Below are 18,274 nucleotides of genomic sequence, written 5' to 3' on the forward strand. Positions count from 1 at the left end.
TGAGCTGTTGTTCAGCATCTTAGCTGTAGAGGGCAGTGTCACTGGCCCTCATATGTGGGATCCGAACCGGGCCCTCTGGCATCCCAAACCAGCTCTTAACCATCGCGCCACTCTGCTGGTCCAGTAACAAGCTATTTTTAAAAAGTAATAAATTTAATGTATTTCAGTGAGGAAGTGTCACTATCCTTAAATTTTTCTCAAGCCATTTTCAATAGAACTTGAGAATAGCATAATTTTGTACTTTTTTTGTTATTTTAGCAGAAGCCTATGCTATGGAGCATTTATATTTTCATTTCTATTTTAGGTGCGTATAGCAGCAAAGTTCATCATTCATGCCCCTCCTGGAGAATTTAATGAGGTGTTTAATGGTAAGTGTTTAATTCATAACACTAAGGCTGGATATGTCAAACACTCTTTTTCTAAAGAATAAATTCCATAACCAAAATAACTAAGTTAAGGGGAATATATTTTTAAAAATCTGTATTTTCTGAATTACAGTGAAAAATTTAATAAGTCTGGATTTTGTAATGGCTAGAATATAATGAATGTACTTATGATATATATGATAATTATGTTTGACTAACTTAATTCTCTTAAAAGGATAATAAATCACTTAAAGAGACAAAACTTTAATTTTAACTATTTCTTAGAATTGGGAAATGCATTTTGTATTTCTTGTAAAGAAAAACATACTGGGTTAATACGAACAGCCCCAAAAGGGGGGGAAAAGACATTGTTTCACCATGCTTAGGAGATAATAGCACATGTAAAAACAATTTGTTATTTAAATTATATCTTATAATTTAGTTTACAGTATGTCTTTCTTTAAACCTCACTGACAAACATTTTAATAATTATTCACGTATAATCAGAAATTTAAACTGTTGCATAGTCTCCTGGTTGCTGTGAAAACTGTAACAGTTTCTTCACGTTAACAGTGATGACATGGTTGAAATTTCCAGGGATATGGCCAGTAGTGATCTTTTTATAAAACTTTCCTTAAGGACTTTTAAGAATAAGCTACCACAAGTACATTAAATGTGTTGTGTTTTTTTTTTAAGATTTTATTGGGGAATTGTGGGAGGGGAACAGCATTGGGGAAGGGGAACAGACAAGTTGCTGTCGTTTTATTCTTCAGTCTAGTTGTGGAGGACGTCGCTTCACCTGCCCAAGTTGGTATTATCATTGCGCTCTTCCCAGGTGAGGCAGTTGCTCGCTGACCATTAGATGGCTGCTCACAGCGGCTCACGAAAGCTCACGCCAACTGCCAGCCAGCCCCACTGCAGCCTACGCCGTTGCCGGCAACTCACAGCAGCCCAGCTCCAGGTCAAGCTGTTGTTCACCATCTTAGCTGTAGAGGGCGCAGCATCACTGGCTGTAATGTGGGATCTGAACCCAGGCCCTGCTGCTCAGAGCTGGCATCCCAAGCCATCTCTTAACCAATGCGCCACTCAGCCGGCCCTAAATGTGTCATTTCTAATTCATATATATTTGGCCTTCACTGTGTCTTAAATTAAAATTAATTTACATAGGGTTTTTCAATTTCATTTTATAAACTCTACTCCAGAGTAAACTATATAAATGTATTTATTAAGAAATTTAATCACTCATTTTCATTCATAATCTAAGATATAATTGGAATCTCACCTCAGAAAAGATTAGGTTTGAAAGTCAAAATATGACACAAAAGTTGTATAAATGTAAAATTACCCTTGAAAATCTCTCAAGTCACCCACAAATTATTATAATACATGATTTAGTGAATGCAATTGTATATGGTAATTGTTATACATTTTAAAATTTAATCACTGAGCTACATTTAGAGGCAGAATAGCAAGTTTACACTGTGGAAAAAATTTGGGAATTGTAATAATTCTACCTTTTAAGATAATTATAAAACCTCTTATAGTGAATTGGGAAGTTGGGGAGAATTCAAAGCATTTCTTCTTCTTGTAGAGTTTAACTTCAGTTAATATTAAGCCTTTATAACCTAAATACGTTAATACATTTGATAGTTGGGCATTAAAGAAGATACAGTCTCCTCTCCTGAGGTTCAAAAGCTGACATATACCTAAATGGATAATGGTGAAATGGCACTAACGTCAGTGGTCCCCAGACTACTGTACAGTTCACAGAGCCAAGAATAAATTATAAGAAAGCTTTTCACTTACTGGTTTTACCCTGAATTAAATGTCCTAGAAATGTTTTACTCAGAAAGGTCCTAAAAGAATGTAGAAGTCCTTGAAGTTGCTTTTCTGAGTCTCATTGGAAATTGCTGTTGAATTGATATGTTCTGTACTGAGTTACAGTAAATTTGGGCTTTTAGAATGAGCCATTCAGTAGGCCTGGGATGGAGAGTGAAGTGTGGAATACAAGTGCAATATAGAATGTTATGTAAGTTTCAACAGGGGGGTTATTTTAGATTTTAAAAGGAATTAAATATTTGAGGGGAAAAATCTCATGTGAATTTGATTATTTTCATTCTGTTTTTGTTGATAACTTTGGTATCAGAATGATTCCTAGAGAAGCTACCAATTTTAGAATTGTGGTCATAAAAACTTTTCATTTCAGTGCTTCCCAAATGTTATTTCCAAAACCAGATAATTAGAATTATTGAAATAGATTTCTGGTCTTCATTCTCCGAAACTGGTTTGGTAGATCTACACTGAGACGCTGAAATATATACTTCAAAAAAAATTTTTTAAGCCTCCCACCCACTACCCTATTACGGTTCTGATGTGTAGCCCTGCTTGGAACCACAGCCTAATTCCTTTCTTAAGAGTATTTTATTTTATTCAAATTCTTCTCTGTCTGTTTTCTCCCACTGTGCACTTTTCTTATGATAGAAGCATGACTTTTTTTTCCAGAATAAAGCTAACTCAATCAAATAGATTCTGCTTTTGAATTGTTTTCCCATTTTATAACTGGAAAAGATACATTACCATGCAATATCACTGTTAATGATTGTTTTAAATATTGCAGATGGAAGAATCATATTAAATAGAACTTCCCAGTTTGCTTTGTGAGATAGGAATAACTATAGATATTAATGTCTATGTTTTTTAGGCAGAAGCTTCCATTGTTAAAATAAGTTAACTTAAAAATCAAATTAGTATTATTTTAGTCATTAGCAAAGGAGATTGTTTTTTGAATCAGGTCCTACTACTGAAACATAGGTATGTGAATAAGCAATGTTTTTTCTTTTGAGATAACTATTGTTTTTGTAAAAATTATTCAGTCATGCAAAATGCATAAAACCTAAAAATCACACAAAATTCTGCCCTCCAGTTATCCACTGTTTGAATGAAATACTTTCAATACCTCTCACTTTAGACACATACATAATATTATATAAATAGGATAATACTAAACATGCTCAGTTCCCACTTCCTGTTTATTATATTCTGGATGTATTTCTATATTGATAAATACATACAAGTATTTGCATTATTTTTAATGGCTGTCCAAGTTTACATTGTTTCTGAGAACTATAGACTGTTTCTTAATGTTTCTTAATGAAATCAGTTTCTTAATGAAAGATGCTTTGTGTTATTTTCATTTAATGAAAAAATAGTTGTATGGTAACAATTATGGAAAAACAGCTAAACGCATAGGAAAAATAACATAAAATATACCAAGACTACTGTAGAAATTTGGTTCTTTTGGGTGACATTATGTAATTTTTTTTCCTTTATGTTTTACAGAGTGCTTGGGTTTTCCAATAAAAAATATTTTTAAAATTATGTTTTAATGATTAATAGGCAAATGTCTACATAATAATTGATCTAAAATTAGGACAGAGTTAAGAATCAACCAAAGCAAGATTATTAAATCAAATAAAGCAGCCACCAACCATATTGAAATAAATACATTCATCTTCTGTTTGAACACATGCTGCTTGAGGACAGAAGTGCCTACATCTGCACTCTGTTCACAAGCGGGTTCTTGTTTAATCCCTTCTCCATAGAGCACATGCACTTGAACTCATGACAGCAGTGTCAAATTTAAGGCCCAGTGTGAAGCCTTCTGCAGATCTCAGCACACCATCCTTTGGTATCACTTTAGTTCTTTGGAGATACGTTTCAGTCGAACGTTTCAGTATGTCTGCATTGACTGTGAAGGGTATAAAATAACTTGTGTTTCCATTTCATATCCTCTTTTATTTCCTAATCAGCTTTAAAATTAATACCATGGTGTGTTTTGTTCTTATTTTAGCCATCAGTGATCATTTGCTCTTCCATACATGTTTGGGGGGGTATTAATACATGACCAAAATAAGCTGCATTCATTACACAGAAATTTCAAACATATAAAAATAGTAATATAGAAAACATAATGTTTGTTTTGCAGATGTTCGGTTACTGCTTAATAATGATAATCTTCTCAGGGAAGGAGCAGCCCAGTAAGTATTCTATTTAACATAACGAAAGTGTCATGGGAAAATGTTTTAAAAGTGGTTTTTAATTAGTAATCCCTGAAATAGATATTTGCACATCAAGTCCAAATATATAAATATACATATGTACTAGACTAGGAGAGAAATATTTTTTATCACAGAGGGACATAGGGACACAATTATAACATGAAATTCTCTATTTGTTGTGTGTTTGGCAGTGGCTTACACACTCAGTACTACATTTTGACTTTTGCAAAGTTAGGTAAAATTATTTTAGAAACTTTTGTTTTTGAAATTATGATTGCTTTAATTTTTATTCAGGTTTTACTTTTTCTTATATGTTTGACCCTAATGGATTTTTGAGGGTTAGGAGTTTATTTTACTCATCCATAAATACCTAATGTAGTACCTGACACATATTTACCTAATATTTACCAAATTTATAAGTGATTGAAAGAAACGAGGCAATTTCTAAATCCCAGTACATCATCTTTGGACCGGTGACCAGAATCATGCTTTGCCACACCTATCGTAGGATTTCAGAAAAATGGTCAATTCTCTTCCCCACCCCCAACTCCCAAAATAAGGCCTGGGGACCTATATTTTAGGCTAACCAACTCCATTACTCATTTGAAAATGATGAAATTAAGCAGATTTTTAGTGCCTTACAGAGTGTTTAGTATCCATCCAGTCACCTACTCATCCTAGTATGCTATCCAACATGTGACATCCTAACTAATGGGGGGGGAATTTGCTCTAATTCAATTTGGAAGGCTTCATCAAATAAATTTCTTTACAATTAATGGTAATGAAGATAGAGGTTCAAAAGACTTGTAGGCATATCTGATTTTGCTTCTGATTTAAATTCCTATATTTTTTAATAGCAGTTTTTACTTATTATTTTTTATTGGGGGGAATATCTACATATGAGTTATGATCACAAAATACGGTGAATGTTTAAATTTTTTAAATTTATTACAGTAAAAGACACATTGCCATTAATCCCCCCAGAATACAACCCCCTTACTTCAAACACACTTATCCCATCGTTCTTGCCGTTTTCTGAAGCAGTTCTGGAAGTCCTCTTTCATGAGTGTCTTTACTTCACCCTCCATCATGACAATTCTGTGTCACACATTGCTTCTGGTGCGGCAGTTTTTGTCAAATAAAAACATCACAGTGTGTCCTCATCTGCCTGATTCATCGGATCTGGCACCGTGCAACTTCTGAGTCTTCCCCAAAGTCAAAATGATTCAGGACATGGAGGCAGCCACAACAGCGCAACTAAAGTCACTCATGAAAGAGGACTTCCACATGGTTCTAATTGGACATCTTTATTCAGTCTGTTTCATCATGAAATTAGAAGAATTGGTACTCTCAATTCTAGAACACTTTGAAATATCCAGAAATAGCCTTTTATTCAATGAATGCCAGAGTTAACTATGATGATGAGATCAATAAACCTTTTAGGGATTTTCCAGTTGAGAGTCGGACATATTTAATATGAGGCCAAATGAAATAAAATATTATCATAATAGAAGTATATCAAAGGGTTTTGGACCCCAAAGGAAGAAATTTTAAATTTCTATTTAGAGGTGCTTTTTGAGTTAAGTTTAAATAATGAATAGAATTTGAATAGTAAATAATAGAAATTGTGTGGCCAAACTGAGGGAAACACATGGTGAAAAGTTTAAGATGTGATTCGTGAATCACTAATAGTAAAGGGTGAAAAATCTAAATATAGGAACCAGGTGACTTAGAAATGAATTGGGCTATAGAACTCTACAAGCAGAGGAATTGCTGTTTCACTGTATCTAGTACAGTGCTTTACACTTAAATGTTTGTATAGATGGAGGGTTGGGTGGTGAGTGGGTGGATGGAATAAGTTTTCTGAGCTGGAAGGGACTTGGGAAGTAATCCAGCCCAAAGCCTTCTTTTTGTAGATGAGCTAAATGGTACCCACACTAGTTAATGCGGAGTTTAAATAAAACATAGATATTCTATATTCCGACTTCTAGGTTAAGAAGTACCTTTCCCACTGTACTGTGTAACTGTGACCTATTTAACTTGCTTTGAGCATTTAAGATAAAATTTTACCAGGGTAACCAGTTAGCTCAGCTGGTTAGAGCGTGGTGCTGGTAACACCAAGGTTGCCGGTTCGATCCCCCCATGGGCCACTGTGAGCTGTGCCCTCCCTAAAAGAGTCAACTATGCCATTGTAGCATGAAAGCAATGTGTAACCAATGACCATGGCTGTTCCCCCAAATAAATGAATAAATAAATAAATTTTACCTATTTCATATTTATTGTCTTCATTTTAGATTTCCTGTTACTCTCCCACTCCCAAATTATAGATAGATGGAGTTTGTTATTATGGGCAATAAAAAGCCTAGGACCAGATTACTATCCATATTTGTTATTTAAATGTGTCTTTTACTGGAAAATGAGTCCTAAATTCTAAGTGATTTAGAATATAGCCACTTAGCAATAAGGATCCGTTCTGAGAAATGGAATTTCATCCTCGTGCAAAAATCAAACCTAGATGGTATAGCCTATTGCTCCTAGGCTATAAGCCTATATAGCATGTTACTGTACAAAACAACATGAGATTCAGTCAAGCACAAGAGAAAACGATGCAGTCGAGAGACAGTAAACGAGAGATGTATGAGGCTGCTGCTGGCGTAACGGCATGCTGTTCTACAGCAAACTTTTTTTACATAAGTAGAAAGTACACTCTAAAGTAACAATTGAAAGTATAGTATTGTACATACATAAACCAGTAACATAATCATATATTATCAAGTGTTATGTCCTGTACATAGTTGGATGTGCTATACTTCTCTATAAGGCTAGCAGCGCATTAGGTTTGTTTGCACCAGCATCACCACGAACATGTGAGTCATGCACTGTGCTGTGACATACTATGCGATCGGGAATTTTCAGCTCCGTTAAAATCTTACGGATCACCATCATATATGTGGTTCATCATTGACCGAAATGGTTATGCAGTGCATGACTTTTCTTTTAATCTCAGACATACTTTCAAGGTAGACTCATTTAAGGGTTAATGACTGCCTTGTTATATGTTGAGGCTATTCCTAGGAAGATTGTGGTTTTAATGAATTAAGAAAATCACAAGTGGATAGATACTTCTTTCTCCGTCCCCTTTAAGCATTTCTATATTTACTCCCATCTTTTTTGAACATGCAATGTCAAGAATTTAACAGCTAGAAACTTAATTCTACTTTGCTATTTTTACATTTGCTAGTCTTTTATTATCTCAGTAATGCTTTGGTCAACCAAATATTCCTTTCTGAAGAGACTCGGTAGCTAATACCTGAAAATGCAGTGGACATCTTGCCATCCAGAGTAATGTGTAAAGTTCCCAAGTAGATTTGATTGAGAGATATATTACTAAATTTTAAAATTCTCAACATCTTTTCTGTTAAGTGGAAGAAATTTCTCAGGTTATAGATGTCATAAAATACAGTATGATCTTCATATATTTTTAGATCATTATTTGTACGATGAGAGTTTTTTCTACAAGTGTATTATATAGTTACATAATATTATTTTTTACTTGTAAAGAATAGAGTGAGGCTTTATTCTTGAATTCCTCTCATCACCATTTCCTGGTTCAGACTCTCAGCAGTTCTAATATGGATGTTTGCCTAACAATAACCTAATAGCTTTTTCTGGCTGTAGTTGCTTCACTTCCCAAATTGTCATACACACTACTGCCAAATTAATCTTTTTTAAAGTAGTCCTATGTTCTCCTTTCTCAGAAAGTTTTAGTGATTATGCTTTGCTTCTCAAATGAAGTAATTATTCCACCTTTCAATTGCTGTTGAATTCAGTAAACATAACAAAATGCCTGCTGAGTGCCAGGCATTGAGCTTGGTCTTTCTGGGATGGTGGACCTAACCTGTCTGCTCATGTGCTTTGCCCATCTTGGTTCCTCTAATTGAAATATTCTTTTCTTCACATCCCTCCAATTTCTACAAGACCAGAGAGCTTATACCCATTGTTTTAAGGCCATTTCTCAGTATCACATCCATTATGAAATCACATCTGATTCTCTTTTCTTTTAGAATGTAATTTAAACAATAGATGTATTATGAATGGTGCTTTATTGGTCATTCTGTATGGTACTTTCTACTTTTGTCTTATGTTTATTACCTTTCCTATTCAGCAGTAAGCGCTTTGATCGTAGGATCTGTCTGGTTACTCTTTGCATCTCTCATAGCAACTACCTTGTTTTCTGGTCTGTCGTATACTAAATATGTGAATAATTGGATATGTATCTTATAAATGGCTATTACTTTCAGGGTTTTGAATGGAAACATTAATTATATTTACTGATTTAATTTTCTTTTGCTAAATATTGAAAGCTGGATATCATCATTTTTGAAAATAGCCATACCTGTATAATATTTATAGTTAATATAAGATCGCTAATGGAGAGTTATAATTTTATTTAACTTGTCATGTGACTTTTATTGACATATGAATTGTTTGACTATGATTTTTCAAAGGGTATTAAGTAAGTAATTTTAAGTAATTGGCCTTTTTCTTTTTTAGTGCATTTGCACAGTATAACTTGGACCAGTTTACTCCAGTAAAAATTGAAGGTTATGAAGATCAGGTATGTTTCATAATAAACACAGGATGTAGCTATTCTTTGTTTCATTTATCATGGTTATTATTTTCCTGCAAGAATTGTGAAGTGGTGTGTTTAAAACATAAAAAAATGTTCACTTTAATCATTAGCCACTTATGGGCAAAGTAATTGAAAATTTTGTTTTTTATGTTGAAACCAATACTATTAGCAGAAAGTTCCTTTTAGAAATATTCAAATGTAATTCTTTTAAGATTTTAGAAAATAATTGCTTTAAATCTACTTTCTTGTTTTCTATAGGAAAAAAATCAATCCTATATTAACCCAAAATCTAGACAATATATTAGTAAGATTTATATCATAATTTGGTTGCTCTGGAATTCTACAATTCTTCATGTGAGTAACTTAGCATTTAGTAATAAATTTTTTCTTTCCAGAGTGCGAGTTAAAATTGCTAAGCTAAGAAAAGCCACAAAAGGTCACTAGCATTCTTATTTTTTTTTATTTAGAGTTCCTAGTAATTGAATAGTGATTGTATTAATTCATATTTTCGTGTGTGAAGCACAATTTATGTAAAACAGTATGAAGAAGGAACTGGTAGGTAGAACATAAGAGTAGTAACCATTAGTTCTTACTGGCTAATTATATCAAAGCTTATATTTGGCATTATTCCTTATGTAATATGTAGCCTTTTAGTTACAGGGGGAAAAGAGACTAGATAAAAGATGCCTTGTAACTGAAAGCAAAACATAAGCTTAAATATATAGAGATACACATGTGTGTATACACATATATAAAATGATATATAGTGTTTCATTTTATTAATCTCCTAAATTTATTTTCTTTCTCTCTTGTGAGATTTTGGGTATTTTGATTAATTTATTTTTAGCGTTATGAATAATGCTTATTAAATATCTTTGTACCTCCAGGCACATCCACTGTTGTTTTCTTAAGATAAATTCCTAAAAGAAGATTTGCTGGGTCTAGAGAATGCATCTATCTTTTCTTTCTTTCTTTCTTTCTTTCTTTCTTTCTTTCTTTCTTTCTTTCTTTCTTTCTTTCTTTCTCTTTCTTTTAGTTTCAGGTATCTTTTTAAAATGTTGGATAGCTCCCAAACTTGTTTTACAAACCTAGTATAATTTTAATACTTAAATCTAATAAAGATAAAACAAAAAGAAACTCTACAGTAATCTCCCATATGACTATAGATTTTAAAACTTTAAATAGATATTAACAGAATCCAGGAAATATAAAAAAAAATAATATACCGAGACTAACTAGCATGTATCCAAAGGGAAAAACCTTATGATGTATCAGTAGACAGTGAAAAGGAATTTGGAAGATTCAGCAGCTAGTCCTCATTACAAAAACCCTAAGTAAAATATGAATAGAAAAAACTCTTAAATATAATAGATTGTTTAACAAAACCAATAGTAAATATCATAAACTACACAAATAATTTTAGTTAAAATTGAAAATTAGCCAAGTATATCTACTTATCACCATTATTCTAATATCATGGAGGTGTAGCAAATATGACAAGAGAATGACAACTTTTAAAGCTTTGGAAAAGAAGAGAACACTGTTAGATGATGATTGATTGACTGATTGATTGATTTAGACATACTGAGAGACTTTAATAAAATTAACCTCCCAGCCATAAAAAACTACTAAACTTATAAGAATTCCATGAGATGACTGAATTTAAGGTAAGTATACAAAACTCATTAGCTTACCTCTATTGTGGCAAATAAGTACTTTAAACTAAAAATGGTTGGAGGGGGAGCACTTTCATTTTAAATAGTGGCAAAACTATATACTAACCTAGGAATAACCTTTACAAGAAAGAAACAGGGTTATGAAGAAAATGGTGGTTGTCTTCTTGAAACACACACACACAGAAAAGGACCTGCACAATGGAAAGGCACGTCACATTTCATTTTGAGATAGTTAAATTAAGTACTTAAAAATGAAAATATGAATTTAATGCAGTTTGATTAGAATCCTGATAGTTTAAGTGGTCCAAATTTTCAAAGAGTTTATATTAAAAAATACATGGTTGAAAAAAAAAACAAGGAAAATGTAAGAAGAGTAAGAACAGTGAGAGAGAATTGCCTTACTAGACAGCAAGAGATCTTTACAACCAATGTAAAATCAAATCAGGGTGGTATTGTATAGAATAGACAAATAGATCAGCATATAGATTTAGGATTTAATCCCAAAAATATGAAAATTTTTATACATGACAAGGTTGGAATTTAAATAGACATATAATAAAAGATATTGGCACAGTTGGTTTCTATCAAGAAAAAGTTGGACGTCTATCTCATATAATATACAGAAATTTCAGGTGGATTAAAAATTTGTAAAATGACTAAATTTTAGAAGAAAAGAGTATACATGTACAAGATAAGGGCACAGGAGATCATCTTAAGTAAAACTGGAAACCCAGAAACTATGAAAGAAAAGCTGGACATTTTACTACATAATAATGATTTTAACTGTAGAAAGAAGCAGATGCCTTAAACAAAGAACTCTATAAATTAATTTTAAAAAGAAATGGTAAAAAAGACAAGTATATTTGCTCACAGAAGAGCAAATGGTCTACAAAACATGGAAAGGTATTTAGATCTGTCAGGAGTCAAAGAAATAAAGTAATGGGATGTATTTCATGCCCATCAGAATGAGAAAAGAACTGTATCCCTATTGATTGTGATAGTATGAAGGGAAACATTAGCTCTTAATATTGTTCATAGAAATGCAGTTTGTTACAGCCATTTTTTGAAAAGCCATCTAATTATGTATTAAATTTAAATATATAAGCCCCTTCAACTCTGTCCCCACTGCTGGGAATCCATCCAAGAGAAATGGAAGCATCCAATGGCGATACAAACACCAGCATGTTAAAATATATGTACAATAATATTTATTTCAGCATTTTTAATGCACCTATCCCTCCCCCCAAAAAGAAAACAGCCGGGAAATAAAGAGATGGTGCATCAGTAGTGGAATGGCAGAATAAATTATGTTAATATCCACATCATGGAATATTATGCAACCATTGAAAAGAATGGTGAGCAGTATACCAGTTAACTTTGAAGGATTTCTGTAAGTTATTGATGTTGAAAAAAGCCAGATGCTGAAAAATAGGTGTGTGCATGCACTTGTATTCTATTCGTTGTTATAAAACAGTGACCCAAACAAGAACCCTGCATGCGTGTATATATATGTACATAGATGTGTATGTATATTTATCTATGTACGATTATGTGACTGAAAAAAATTTAGGGGGATACATCTTATGTTTGCGTGATTTACATCAGAGGGATGGGGATGTCCTCACTAGATGAGTCAAAAACTGGGGGAGTTGCAAGGGAAGGAAAAGGGAAAAATTATAAAGCACAAAATGTCAAATTTATGCATTAATATAAATATTAACATAAATGTACATAAATGAGTAAATTACATTTTTAAAAATTTGGAAGTCAGTTGAAAACAACTGTCAATGGTTAGTTAAAAACAAGAAGGGGGCACTTCACGGAAGCTGCGATTGTGAGCCCAGGAGCACTGTAGATATGCTGATGAGAAATCTCACTGGATTAAAACCATTCTTGTCAATCTCCTCATCGAAGGCTATTGCCAGTTCCTTAGATTTGAGGAACTGGAGACTAGTAACAGGAAAAGTAACTATTGATAGTTCTCAAAAAAAACACTCCTGCAGTGTATTGGGAGATGGCATTTTCCTCCTGGGTAGCTGGAAGTTCTGTTAGATCAGATCCACTGATCTAAGCTGAGTGAGAGTAGCCCATTGTCTTTATAGTCTCCTCATGTGAAGGATCCGAGTTGTGCCATGTAGTTAAACCAGTTGTTTAGAGTAGAATTACTTATAGTCTTAAGGAAAAGGCTTAAGTGAAGGTATATTAATATGTCAGTACTGAAATGCTACTTTAAATACTTTTTTCCCCAAATTTATTGCATCATTGAAGGTATTGATAACAGAACATGGCGACTTGGGAAATGGCAAGTTTTTGGATCCAAAAAACAGAATCTGTTTCAAATTTGATCACTTAAGAAAGGAAGCAACTGATCCAAGACCGTATGAAGCAGACAATGCAATTGAATCGTGGAGAACTTCAGTAGAAACTGCTCTGCGAGCTTATGTGAAAGAACATTATCCAAATGGGGTCTGCACTGTGAGTCATCATGTCTTTTCTCTTATGTAAATATGACAGTGTTTTTACAAAATGTATAGTAACTTATAGAACTGACATTTTATAACTTGCCGTTCATTTTTTTCTTGAAGTATTTCTAAGAATGTTTTTTTTTCCAAGAAACCTAAATGGTAAATATATTTTGATAGCCCAAAATGGAAAAAATGGTTGTACCTTGAATTAAATTCGAGTAGGAATTTTCATACATTGATTAGAGGAGCATGATTATGATGAGATTCTTTCATCTCATGTTCATGACTCATCTCAGTAAGTTTAGATCAAGCTTATTTCATTAAGTTATGAGACCTTAGAACAAATGAAATTATTTGGAAGCGGAATCATATCGTTGTGTGTTTTACAATCAAATTTCTTATTTTTTTTAATGTTCTTTCATAGGTTTAACCTATTTTTGTATTTTCAGGATAAAATGTTAGAAGGTAGGAGTGCTTTTTTTTTCTTTCGTAACATTCTTTGTACCCAAATAGGGTTTTCAGTCCCCCACAGTCTGTCTGTGCTTCTATGACCTCTGTAGCCAGAGTGATCTTCTGAAGTGCCAGTCAGATTATGAAAACCCCCTGCTTACAGTCCTTAAGAGATTCCCCACTACACTTAGATAGCGTCCAGTCTTCTGAGCATCGCTTTCAAGGCCCTGTGGACCTCTCCAGCCTGAGGTGACCATACATCCTGGTTTATACCTGCTGTACCAACAGAAGTATTAGTATTACCAGTAGCACCTCACTTCACTCTCTGAAGTTAACCTGCTTAGGACAAAAACTCATGTGGTCCCCTTAAGTATCTAGTTCTCAATAATTATTTGAGAAATATAGCATAACTTAAATACCTTACAGGTACTATGAATTATAACCTTGTTGACTAGGATTATTTCAGAAAAATAACTCAAAAATAAGGTGGTTAGGTTGAGTTAGAGTCCCCGTCTGTTCCTGGGGGTTGAAAGGCACAGTGTACTCATTATTTTTAAAGCAATAGGCAAGAGATGAAATAACATCATCGTACTGTCACAGGCATCCTCTTAGCAGCCTTTCTTAGTTATAGGAAATTAACTTTCTCACCTCCAGCCAGATCCTTTTTAAGTGACTAGAGGAGTGGCCGCCCTTAAGATTGTGAAGTAAACAGATGATAATCATAATCTAGGTCCAGTTTTTATTTGCATGGAAACAGCCAGATTGGTATCTGTGTGTTTAAAATATCTACACTTTTTATGATACTTGTATTTGGAATGAAAAATATGGTACGTCTAGGATCTTTATGAATATTTTGGAGTACAGTTAGTTTTACTCACTACCTTGTACTCTACTTAAATTGTGAGCTCTTTTATGATCCCCTAAGCATCTGGATTGGGTGTGCATCTATGAGCACTTGGTTTTCTAGCTCCTGTGTTAGAATGGTGACTTACTTTGCATTTTTTTTCATAGTCTGCCAAAATGCTCTACAATTTTCAGTATTTTATGTATGTTTAGGGCTGGATGTTTTGCGCTCTCAATTCACTCCTGTGTTTGTTTTCTTTCCCATCAAGGTGTATGGTAAAAAAATAGATGGACAGCAAACCATTATTGCATGCATAGAAAGCCATCAGTTCCAAGCAAAAAACTTTTGGTAAGTTAAAATTTTGTGGCATTTTGACATTGTTTATATTCTGTATAAAAAGGTCCTTGCTTTATTGATTGGGTCCATACCTTGTTTGTACATGATTGACTAAGAGCAATCTAAACATAATATAAAACTTCAGCCTTTTGATATAAGAAAGGTATCTGCTTCATCATCGGCCAAATCAGTTAAAGGTAGCAGGAAATCCATTGACACTGTGAAAAGCACCTGGGAATGGGAAGTGTTTCCAGAGACTAGTAAGCAGCATCCTATGGGAACACGTGTGCCTGTGAGCTGGCCAGTTGACGGCCGTGTGCTTTTGCTGAGAGTCTGAATGAGACTCACGTGAGGGAGGAGGACACAGGTGATTATAAAGTGAAGACTATGATTTTTTGTGAACTTTGGGGGCTCTGAAGTAGATGTTTTCATGTGGATTGCCTTGTGCGTGGTTGGCCAGTGTGAGGGAGTAATGACATGCTTTATACAGTGAGGCCAACAACAGCCATGTCATACAGTTTTGTGAGCAAATCATTTGATTATTCCTTATTAAAGTCTAGCCACCCAAAGCTGATGTTGTATAATATTGTATGTCAACTATAATTGAATATATATATAGTCACGGGATGTGAAGTGGGAGTGGAGTCAATGGAATGGTAATATGTGTAATATCGGCGGTGGATTGGGGGAGGGGCTTGTCACTTTGAGGGGTAAAAAGTATAAGTATTGCACTGTGTTGTACACCTGAAACTAATTTTTAAAAAAAGAGAATTTAAAAAAATAAAATAAAATAGGATTATAACAGTGAAGGGACTGCACAAGGTAGAATCCACTCAGAAATGGGGAGAGGAAGGCAGATTCTGATTTTCCAGTAGCCAGGGTCCTGTTAGACTAAGCAAACAAAATGAGTGCAACCTTGTTTCCTGAAGAACTGTGTGCAGAGATAACAAGAAAGCAGTTATGATGGCTATGGAACTGAAGATTTAAAACATTGTTTAGAATTAATATCACTATGTTACATTATCTGCACCCACAGAAATGCCTCCCTTCTCATAAATAGCCATTACCTTCGTCTCTAATCACAACACAATGTGGATTTCTGCCTGAATCAGTGTGTCCCCAAAAGCTATTATGATCTTAAATAAACGCTTGTTGCCACTCTAAATAAATAAACAAACAAACAAAAGTCTAGCCACCCAAAGCACTGACTTGCCGTATTCTACTTTGACAAGTTGTTAGACCTTTTTATTCTTAGATAAGACTTTATAAGTTCGATATTAAATGAAATCTTTACATTTATCACCTTTTTAGTTAATACATGCTAAAGTCATCAGCGTAAGTATGGTCATAATATTACCATTTAAGTATATTAGTCTTTGACTTGCTAGCCAGGTTGGTTGGGGGTGCAACAAAGGGTAACGTAAACAGGTATCAGAAAGCCCTGTGAACCAGTTTGGTCTGTGGCCCAACGTTGCTCCCATAGTTAACCATCTCAGAAATAAATGCAAGGTTACCAGGTTAACCAAGAACATTTGGAGGAATGCAGACACATTATCACTGAAGGAAAATCTGTTCCCTGTGTAAACATATGCCTTAATGACAGGCTACAGTCACCTCAAGATTCTGGAGTACTTTCATGAACTTAATATAAATGTAGTTTCTCCATTTTAGCCCCCAAAACTTGTAGCATTAATTTACCATTGTCCTAAAGAAATAAATCTGCACAAAATCACAGTTTATGCTGTTTGTGCCATGATATGTATAACAAAATCAATCTGGTTGGAATTGAACTATTAAAGGAAAATTCTTGTTACTAAGTTTTACTTTATATTGGAGATATTTAGTAAATTTACTAGTTTTCAAAAGCACAAATTATTTGAGCTTTAGCATGTGTAAAATGAAGATGATGTCTGTTCATGAGTATTCTGTTCTCACTATTTCACTCTACGTATCTGAATATTTTTCTTCTAAACTACCACTGTGAACATTATATCATTGAAGCTAAAAAGATTTCCACTTGTTGGAAAAGACAAAATCTATATGATAGTCTTGTGTTAAACATCGCATATCACAATAATTTAAGTAAAATCTAAATATTTGGGGACAAAGAAATATACTTCAGTACACCTTAAATAGAGCTAGAATAAAAATCAGAAGATACTAGTCATGGATGTTCCATAGACTTCACTAGGGACATTCTCTTTGTGGTCTCTGCTGTTTCCCTAATGTCTAGCAGGATTGGAGGCTTAACAAGTATTTGTTGAATGAACATATGTTTGCAGTTACAGCATTACTAGAAAAGAAAGGAAGAATATAATTAAAGGTTAGGACGTCGTGACTGTTCACTCATTAATGAAAGGGTACTATCTACTCAGTGTCATTTACTGTTAATTATAGTAATATCTTTGGAAGGATTTTTTTTTTTTAAGATTTTTTTTTTGAGGGGGGAGAATTGGGGAAGGGGAACAGCCAAGTTGTTGTCCTTCTGTCTTAGTTGTGGAGGGCGCCACTAGCTCAGCTCCAAGTCCAGTCACCGTCTGGCCACCCATCGGCAGCTCTCGGCCACTCAGCTCAAGGTGCCATGTTCAACCTTAGTTGCAGGTGGGTATAGGAGTTGAACTGGCAACCTTGTTAGGAGGACGTGCTCTCACCAGTTGAGCCATCCTGCCACCTGTTGGCAGCTTAGCTTGTCCCATGTGGGAATCGAACCAGCGACCCTGTTGTTCAGAGCTCGTGCTCCTAACCAACTGAGCCACTTGGCCGGCCCTGGAAGGTCTTTTGAAATAGTTCTCAAATTGGCACCATTACTTGATTTGGAATTTCTTTTTTTTTTCTTCCCTTTTTATAATCAATTGTGATATATGCATATTATCATAATAAATCAGAAATTTATATTCTTAGAACTCACTAATGCTTGATACTAGTACCTAAATAAAAATAATAATTTCTTTTGGAATCATGAAATAAAATGAATAGACCTGGATTCTTCCCAGCCAGTCTTCTGTGGATAATTTTTGAATGAGTCACTAAAAATCAAGGCACGTTATAAAATTACCTTTTATTCTGTAGAACATATACATTGTTCTAATAATAGTATTTTTTTTAATTGGGTTGGGGGAGGGGAACAGTGCTGGGGAATCAGGGAAGGGGAACAGACAAGTTGCTGTCGTTTTGTTCTTCAGTCTAGTTGTGGAGGACGTTGCTTCACTAGCCCATGTTGGTATTATCATTGCGCTCTTCCCGGGTGAGGCAGATTGGTCGCCAGCCTCTGGACGGCCGCTCGCAGCGGCTCTTGGCAGTTCACACTGGCTGCTGGCCGCTCACACTGGCTGCCGGCCACACACGGTAGCTTATGACAGCCCACTGCAGCTTCACTGCAGCCTACGCCGGCGCCTCACAGCAGCCCAGCTCCAGGTCAAGCTGCTGCTCACCATCTTAGCTGTAGAG

The 18,274-nt window shown here is 34.5% G+C and overlaps 1 protein-coding gene across 1 annotated transcript in view; it reads left to right on the top strand.

Moving 5' to 3' along the window:
* The window catches only part of CAPZA2 (capping actin protein of muscle Z-line subunit alpha 2), a 93,362-nt gene that overhangs the window by 34,784 nt on the left and 40,304 nt on the right, over positions 1–18,274 (top strand). The window contains exons 2-6 of the mRNA XM_019654772.1: positions 305–368; positions 4,351–4,402; positions 8,978–9,041; positions 13,001–13,207; positions 14,760–14,839. Coding sequence (XP_019510317.1) covers positions 305–368; positions 4,351–4,402; positions 8,978–9,041; positions 13,001–13,207; positions 14,760–14,839 — 467 coding nt within the window. The remainder of the gene's footprint in view (positions 1–304; positions 369–4,350; positions 4,403–8,977; positions 9,042–13,000; positions 13,208–14,759; positions 14,840–18,274) is intronic.

Source organism: Hipposideros armiger, unplaced genomic scaffold, assembly GCF_001890085.2.
Source record: "Hipposideros armiger isolate ML-2016 unplaced genomic scaffold, ASM189008v1 scaffold_230, whole genome shotgun sequence".
In the NCBI taxonomy this organism is placed as follows: Eukaryota; Metazoa; Chordata; class Mammalia; order Chiroptera; family Hipposideridae; genus Hipposideros; species Hipposideros armiger.